The 8,797-nt window shown below is 41.3% G+C and overlaps 1 protein-coding gene across 1 annotated transcript; it reads right to left on the reverse strand.

The window, feature by feature from the left end:
* Positions 1-6,489: 6,489 nt before the first annotated feature.
* LOC133039245 (uncharacterized) lies at positions 6,490-8,382 on the reverse strand. Its single transcript, XM_061118093.1, has one exon. It carries the CDS (start codon positions 8,380-8,382, stop codon positions 6,490-6,492), a length of 1,893 nt encoding a protein of 630 aa, XP_060974076.1.
* Positions 8,383-8,797: the final 415 nt, after the last annotated feature.

Genomic DNA, 8,797 nt, shown 5'->3' on the forward strand with positions numbered 1-8,797 from the left:
ATTAGATTTTAATGATTCAAGTTACCAAGTTGTACATCTTTAGATTGATTGATTTCAAGATATGAGTTATGAACATGAATTAAACTTCAAGCTGTAAATCACACATCAATTTACAAGCTTCATCTGCACTGAGAACACATCTCAGCCGACTAGTGCTTGGGTTCCCCGAACCAGGGTAAATTCGTCCACTAATTATCAAAGGTTCATATTACAATTTCCAATTCTCTCGAAAGGAATAAAATACAACCTTTACAGCAATTAGTAATGAATTACCAACGACAATCAAGAACACTGATTGTTAATGCACAATCTCTTGTGCAGCAACTGAGCTCCTCTTCAACATGTCTTCAATCTGAAATCCCTTCAGATCTGATGATGAAGATGACACTGAAATCCCTTCAGTTTAAACTCAACAATTCCAGATTCAGATCATTCTGCCATTGATGAACACTCTCAAGCTCCAAGATCTAACCTGTAATCACAACAACAAGAAACAAGATACGACTATCTCTCTAGAAACAACTGAAATAGTTGTCTGAACGATATAATGGATAGCCCCTTTACTATCACTATATATATATCCACAAAATAAGTCCAACTGGCACTAACTAACACTTAAATGAGACTCTCGTAAACAAACGTTAGTGCAGATATAACAGACTAAAAATCCAGATACGACTAGACATTGAACAGAACAAATACTGTCACAAAATAATAACACTAACATTCTCCCCCTTGACAGGTTATGTTCAATGACTAACACACAAAACTAAAGACCAAAAAATATTAATAAACAAGATATAAAAGTCCTTAGGAATATAAACAAAGCCACTACAAAAGCGAAACGAATTACATATATCTCCCCCTTCATTGAATATGATCTGTGGGTTCCTGTGCTGTGCCAGACTCCCCCTGGTAAGGTGGTCCTGTCGACATAAAGGGTGTTGCAGTGTCAGGTGGAGGATCTAGATCAGGTTGTGGTGAACTAGTGACAGGAGCAAAGGCTGAAGGCTCCCCCTGCATATGTGCATTATTCCAAGACGTGTCTGATGATGCGCCAAACGAATCACGATGAAACTCAGGCAGAGAGATGTCAGGCAGAGAATCCCCAGGAAAATGGTGCAAAAGAGTGGATTTGATAGAGCAAACCATTTGATACATTGAGGCCTCAAAGGCAAGCTGACGCTTTTGATCCTTCTTATAGCGTTTGGCAAAAGATTGAAACTCAATAAACATTTGTACCTGACAGCTGGAATCCGAAAGTCCTTTGAACATAGGAGACTTGCCTTTACTCACTATGGTTCCTGAGGGAGTGGTTGAAGAAGGCTTCCTGTTGACCACCGAGAGAAAGCTCTTACTGAGAACCGGATTCTGAACTTGATAATCATGTGTTGTGAGTGGAGGGTGAGCATCCATAAGAACTCGTTGAACTAAACTTGGAAATGGTAGCTTGTTTCGAGTGCCAGTGGTTTCTGAGGCTTCCAGTACCCGTTCAAAAATGAGCGAGGGCAGATCAATGGACACATTAGTGCCTACAGCATACAAGAACTTGCCAATCTCAAGTGTAACAGCAGACAAATGAGAATTAGGGAACCAATTGTACAAGGCTACTCGATGAAGAACCCTATAGAATGGAGTCAAGTGAGTGACCAGAATTTCCTGTTTGTCCCAAATATAGTCATCCCTTCCAATTAGCACTCGACCCATCAAAGATTGATCTGGATTGAAGTGTTTCCCATATGTTGGGTTCCTGATGGACTCAACTTGCAATAAGGACGCAATAGTGGATGGACCAAAAGGAACTCTATGACCCCTAACAAAGGCACTCACACACCCTGGATGACCCTCAGCAATAACAGTTCTATCCAGATTGGCACAGAATTCTCGAACTAATATGGGATGGGGAGCAGACAAGTTAGTGACCGTGTTGACCCATTTCCTAAGTTTTAAAAACTCATGCAGTTCAGGAAAATCATCTAATATGACCACTTGTTCGAACCAAAGCTCACGACTGCCAAACCACCGTTGATAGACAGAGGCTTTAGAGGCATCAACAAAGCATTGTACTGTTGCTTGGTCGACAGTTGATATAGGTACTTTGGGAAGTTTGGACATTTTAGAACCTCTAGACGACCGTTTGGGAGATGACTCTGTAGAGGCAACTGGAGTGGGTTTTTTCTTTGATTTCTTTTCAGGTGGATAATGCGTGGTGTCAGCAGAGGATTTTCTTTTGGGTTGAACACGTTCACTTGTTGGGGTTGGAATAGAGACCTTAGATGGAGGACAAGGAGGGCCTACAGGTTTCGAGGGAGACTGGTGACTCGACGAAGAACGAGTGACTCGTTTGGACACAGGTGGGGAAGGAGATGACAATGAAGGACAAACCTTTTTAGAGATAGGAGGAGCCTTACCTAGAAACGTACGAGGTTTCTCACTGACCGGAGGTGAGGGGGGAGACGGGGTTGACACTGAACTCGGGAAATGTGCAGAACCACCAACCTCCGACTGGTAGAGGACAATGTCACGACAGGTATTAGGCAATGCAGACGCGACTGTAGGAGGCACTGTAGGATCATCAGTCGACTCCACGGATGGAACAACCATAGCAACAGGGGTTACTGCAATGGGTGTGATATTCTCCATGATAGAGAGGAAAATATTTGGATGAGGCAGAGCTTAGGGTTTCGGAGAGGAAAGTGAAGAAGTGAGACTGATCACTTTCCGTAGGCCTTAAGTATAGGCACCCTGACACAACTGACCAGGCAAAAAAAATGATGATGATTTTTTTTTTAAAAAAATTTGATTTTTGCCAAAGAAACCGTACGCGCCCAAATTGAATATTTACTACCACATCATACGGCACACTAAACGAAACAAACCAACGTCATCAGCCAATGAGTGTATCAAAGAAACTAGAATTGTGACAAATATACCAACAATATTTGCATTTAGCCCACACTTAGACAAAACAGAAAAAAAATAACAAAAAAACTTCGAGATACTCAAATTTTAAGACAAAAAAAATGATATCAGCTGATCAATGAAAAGTGTTTCTGAGAACACACATACTGCACATCTTGAGCAACAGATCATTCCCCTTCCCCAGCGACAATGATACTTACGAGAGCACTACACCTTGAATCTCCATTCGTGTGTGAACAGTGATCTCATGTGGTCCAAGAAGAGTGAAAATCAGCTGGACCACTCGCTCAACTAAGCAACAACTGATAGTAGAAAAATAACGATTTTTGTAGTGTTTTTTTTTTATGAAGCCTCTTTTTTTTTATATCACTCTGGCTTTTGCTTTAGTACCCAGACATGGCTTTCACTCTCTTCCCGAGATGTAGCCGTCTTCTTTGAGTACCAAGAACTAATAGAGAAGGAGCATACTACTTATTAGAACAAGGTGTACGAGAGCTCTTCCCATTGCATCTGGAAGAGGTAGCCTTTTTGACTGGGGAAGATTCAAGTGTAGTAACAATCAAAGTAGTATATAGTAGATGGGGAAGGACAGAAGAACCCATTGCTGAAGAACTGTGACATACACGCATACTCATAGGCAAAATTGATTGATCAGATGACACTAAGAACAGTTTAGATTGTACAGAGACCAATACATGTTCTTAAATGAGTAAAAGTTTGAGTATCTAAAGCTTTAGTGAACAGATCTGCTAATTGATTTGTTGTGGGCACATGAGATATTGACAGCATATTTGACTCAACTAGTTCTCGGATAAAGTGGTACCTGATGTCGATGTGTTTGGTCCGAGAGTGCTGCACAGGGTTTTTAGAGATGTTTATGGCGCTTGTACTGTCACAAAAGATGGTCAGTGTGTGTTGAGGATACCCATAATCGGTAAGCATTTTATTCAGCCATATCAATTGAGTGCAGCAGCTGCCCGCTGCAATATATTCTACTTCTGCAGTGGAAAGGGAGATGGACTGCTGTTTTTTGCTATACCACGAGACTAGGTTATTCCCAATGTAAAAGCAACCCCCTGAAGTGCTTTTTCGATCATCTATACACCCTGCCCAATCCGAGTCACTATATCTTACCAAAGAGGTATTCGTGTCACAACTATACCAAAGACCATAGTTAACTGTCGCAGCTAGAAATTTAAAAATTCTTTTGACTGCAGAGAGATGAGACTGTTTAGGATTAGGACGACTTGCTGTGAGATACAGTAAGCCACCTATCATACTTTTGTATAGAGTGGGGTCTACAGGGTCACCAGACTCATCTCGTGACAAGTTGGACGTGGTGCCTATTGGTGTGTGTGTGCATGCTTGACCTGAGAGAATCCAAACTTATCTAACATAGACTTGACATATTTAGACTGTGAAATGAATGTGCCATGATCTAGTTGTTTTATTTGGAGTCCTAAAAAGAAAGTAAGGTCACCTATTAAACTCATTTCAAACTCATTAGTCATTAAAGTGACAAATGTTTGGACTTCATTATCACAAGTTGAGCCAAAAATGATATCATCAACATATATTTGGGCAACAAAAATTCCTTCGTCTATATGTTTAATGAATATAGTGCTATCTGGAGTACCTCGAGTGAAGCCATGAGAGATGAGAAATGAGGTGAGTGTATCATACCACGCACGTGGGGCCTGTTTCAATCCATATAAGGCTTTATTGAGCTTGTACACATGGTGTGGATGATGTGGATCTTCAAACCCCTGTGGTTGTTTGACATAGACTTCCTCTTGAATTACCCCATTGAGAAATGCACTCTTAACGTCCATTTGAAAGAGTTTGATTTTCAAAAAGCATGCAATGATAAGAAGTAGCCGAATGGATTCTAATCGAGCCACGGGTGCAAATGTTTCATCAAAGTCGATGCCTTCGACCTGACTATATCCTTGAGCCACAAGTCGTGCTTTATTTCGAGTCACTGTCCCAAATTCATCAGACTTGTTTTTAAACAACCATTTTGTCCCTATAACATTTGCACCATCTGGTCGAGGGACCATTATCCAGACACCCAGTCTCTTGAAATTTCCCATTTCATCCTGCATGGCAGCCAACCAGAACTCATCTAACAACGCATCTCGAACACTTTTGGTCATGGCACTATCAACTTCATTTCCTCTTCCTAGACCACTGGCACTGGCTTGATTGTCACCTGATATGCCTGATGCTGCATTTAGAACTCTGTAGGAGTGTTAGGGTACACTTGAGGCTGTCTAGTGAGGACTGGTCTAGAGCCTGAGAGAACAGGAGAGTCATCTTCGATCCACACTTCTTCATGTCCTTCTAAATCATCAAATTTCACATTCATTGATTCGACTACAGAGAGAGTCCGTTTGTTGAATACTCTGTAAGCCCGACTGTTGGTGGAGTACCCCAGAAATGTTCCTTCATCACTCCTGGATCAAACTTGGTCAAGTGATCCCGATCGTTCAGGACATAACACGTACATCCGAAAATATGCATGTGGCTCACGTTAGGAGGTCTTCCTTTCCATTGCTCATAGGCAGTTTGAGAGGTACCAGTGCGAATATGAACTCTATTGCACACGTAGCAGGCAGTATTGACAGCTTCAGCCCAAAATTGTTTTTAAATATCTTTGGCCTGCATCATGACCCGAGCCATTTCCTGTAGAGTTCTGTTTTTTCGTTCAACAACTCCATTCTGCTGAGGAGTTTTTGGGGCTGAAAACTCGTGGTGAATTCCCATGCCATTACAGAACTCTGAGAATATGGAATTTTCGAACTCTTTTCCATGGTCACTTCGCAGTCGAAAAACTTTTCCAACTTTGGAGTCTTTCTCAGTTTGTAATCTCATTATCAAGGCAGAGAATGATCCAAATGTGTCAGACTTGTCTCTAAGAAACTCAACCCAGGTAAACCGAGAGTAGTCATCCACCAAGACCATTACATATCTTTTCCCACTGATACTTTCATTCTGCATTGGCCCCATGAAGTCAACATGCATTAGTTCCAACACACGAGAGGTGAGAAGTCTATTAATTGTGGGATGAGATGCCTTATGCTGTTTTCCAAGCTGACATGGACCACATATTCTCTCCTTGGAAACTTTCATGTCAGGAATTCCCTTTACAGCTTGAAGCTTCACCAATCTTTTGAGATCTCTGTAGTTCAAGTGTCCCAGCCTGTAGTGCCATAAGTCGGGTTTGTCCAAGAAGGTCCTGTTGCACACTATGGTATTGCATACAGCATAGCACTGGTCTATAGTTCTGTTTCCTGTTAAGACAACACACCCATCAGATGAAACTAAACATTGAGTTTTAGTGAAACTTATAGAGAGATTGTCGTCACACAATTGACCGATGCTGATGAGATTTGCTTTGAGTCCTCTCACATATAAGACATTAGTCAGTTGAGCTGCTCCATTAACATTTACATCACCTCTCCCAGCAATCTGTCCTTTGTTACCATCCCCAAAAGTGACAGATCCCCCTTTTTCATCTTTGAAGTTAACTAGGAATTTCTTATTTCCAGTCATGTGACGCGAACATCAACTGTCGAAGTACCACTGACCTTCAGCAAAGGCAGACAGAGATAGCTTTGCAACCAAATCAACATCAGGATTTGGTTTGGACTTTATTTTCCATTCTCGACGAGGTTTGCGCCCATGTGACTTATTTGGTGGAGGGAAACTATTTGGTCGATTGATCATGGCTTTCAAGTAGTTCTGCAATTCGTAACACTTAGGTCGAATGTGACCTCTCCTATTACATAAATGACATGTAGGAATGAAATTGTCATTCTGTAGGAGGTTGTCAGCATCAGTCCTCCTTGCTTCGAATTTTAGTTTGATGGGTCCAGTTGGAACCTGTCTCCTCTCAGATGAGTCAGATTCGTTAATGGTGATTGAGGTGTCAGGAGACCCATCTTCCTTCTTTGATGACTTAACATTGGAGGGTAAGGAATGCTCAACAGACAGGTTATTCCCTTGCTTATATAGCATCTTATATCCTAATGAAGTTCGATCACCATAGGGCTTCTGAAGCTGTAGAGTTTGATTGATAGCAGCAGTGCCTGGGGGAATGAACTGTAAAGCTTGCTTGGTTCGGATTAGATGAGCTGTGAGTTTGTAGATCTCATTCTCCTTTTCATCAAGAAGTCGGTTGAGATTTTTGACAGAGTCTTCTAACTTTCCTTTTTCAGTCTCCAGTTGCTCTAGGGAGTTCTTTAGGGCACGAATCTGTTTAGTCATGTACTCCCATTGTGCAAACATTTCTTCATAAGCATGTTGACGACCTGTGCTGTCTGCTTCTGATGAGGTGGAGACTGCATCATCTTCAGATTCAACTGGATTACAACTTTGGGCCATGAATGCTAGTACCTGCTTTTCCTCATCTGATCCTTCACTGGCTGTGGAGTTCTTTTCCTCATCACTATCACTCCAAGTTGCTGCAAGGGCCTTTTTCTTTTTTAGTGTGTTGGCACACTCAGCCTGAATGTGACCATATCCATCACATTCTCTGCACTTAATCCCTCGCCCCTTTTGATCAGTTGAGGCTTGTCCTGGTTTGAAATTTACTCCTTTGTTTCTCTTGAGAAGATTTTCTTTGTCAGCTGGTGAATTTTTCCTGTAGTTCTTTTTCAAGAACTTTGCATAGTTTCTTGTTAACAGGGCAACTGTTTCATCTGTAATGCCATTCAAGTCTTCCAGAACAGGTTTCTTGTTTTCTTGGTGAATAAGTGCAATGCCAACATCTGATTTTTCTTTCACCACCTCCTTTTGTTTCTTGGTTTTCTTCCACCTAGACAGTGATAGCTCATAGTTTTGTAATGACCCGATGAGTTCGTCAAGATCGAGTTCCTCAATGTTTCTCATTTCTTCGATAGAGGTAACTTTGGACATGAATCTTCTGGGGAGGACACCAAGCACCTTTCGAACGAGTTTCGAGTTAGAGTAAGTTTTCCCCAGAGCATATGATTCATTAGAGATGTCACAAATTTTTGCATGGAATTCAGCCACAGACTCATCCTCCTCCATGGTAAGATTTTCGAAAGCCTTTTCCAAGGCACGCAGCCTTGATTTCTTGACAGCATCAGTTCCCTCGTTCTTAATCTTTAGCTTCTCCCATGCTTCCTTAGCAATTTCACAATTGGCTATAACCTTCAACTGGTTAGTGGAGACAGCATTAAACAAGGCATGAAGAGCCTTTGAGTTGAAATTCGCTCTTTCCATTTCAACAGTGGTCCATTGACTCATGGGTTTGGGTATGACGATTTCATTCTCCATCATCGTTGGTTTCCACCACCCTTCTTCTATGGACATCCAAACTCTTTCATCAACAGCTCTCAAGAAAGCACGCATCTTGGTTTTCCAGTATGGATAATTGGCTCCTTCCAGCATAGGAGGTCTCGAGGTGGAGCCTCCTTCTCTAAACATTTCCATCCTGCACACAGAAGTGGTAAACAGACACACAAATGTTCTGTAGTTCTTTGAGAGAGAACTCAGAGGAGGTTAGTTGCGACAGAATCGATCGTTAAGGTTGATTCAAGAATCAACGATCAAGAATCATATAGTAGTAGGATCTAACACAAATTTTTATAAAATTTCAAGTTCTGAGACCAATTGAAAGTGCAACTAGTAGATTTTAATGATTCAAGTTACCAAGTTGTACATCTTTAGATTGATTGATTTCAAGATATGAGTTATGAACATGAATTAAACTTCAAGCTGTAAATCACACATCAATTTACAAGCTTCATCTGCACTGAGAACACATCTCAGCCGACTAGTGCTTGGGTTCCCCGAACCAGGGTAAATTCATCCACTAATTATCAAAGGTTCATATTACAATTTCCAA

This window comes from Cannabis sativa, chromosome 6 (genome assembly GCF_029168945.1).
Source record: "Cannabis sativa cultivar Pink pepper isolate KNU-18-1 chromosome 6, ASM2916894v1, whole genome shotgun sequence".
NCBI lineage: Eukaryota > Viridiplantae > Streptophyta > Magnoliopsida > Rosales > Cannabaceae > Cannabis > Cannabis sativa.

Bases quoted from the DNA above. Each gene is read 5' to 3' on its own strand.
- LOC133039245 (XM_061118093.1), bottom strand. From the start codon at position 8,382: ATGGAAATGTTTAGAGAAGGAGGCTCCACCTCGAGACCTCCTATGCTG.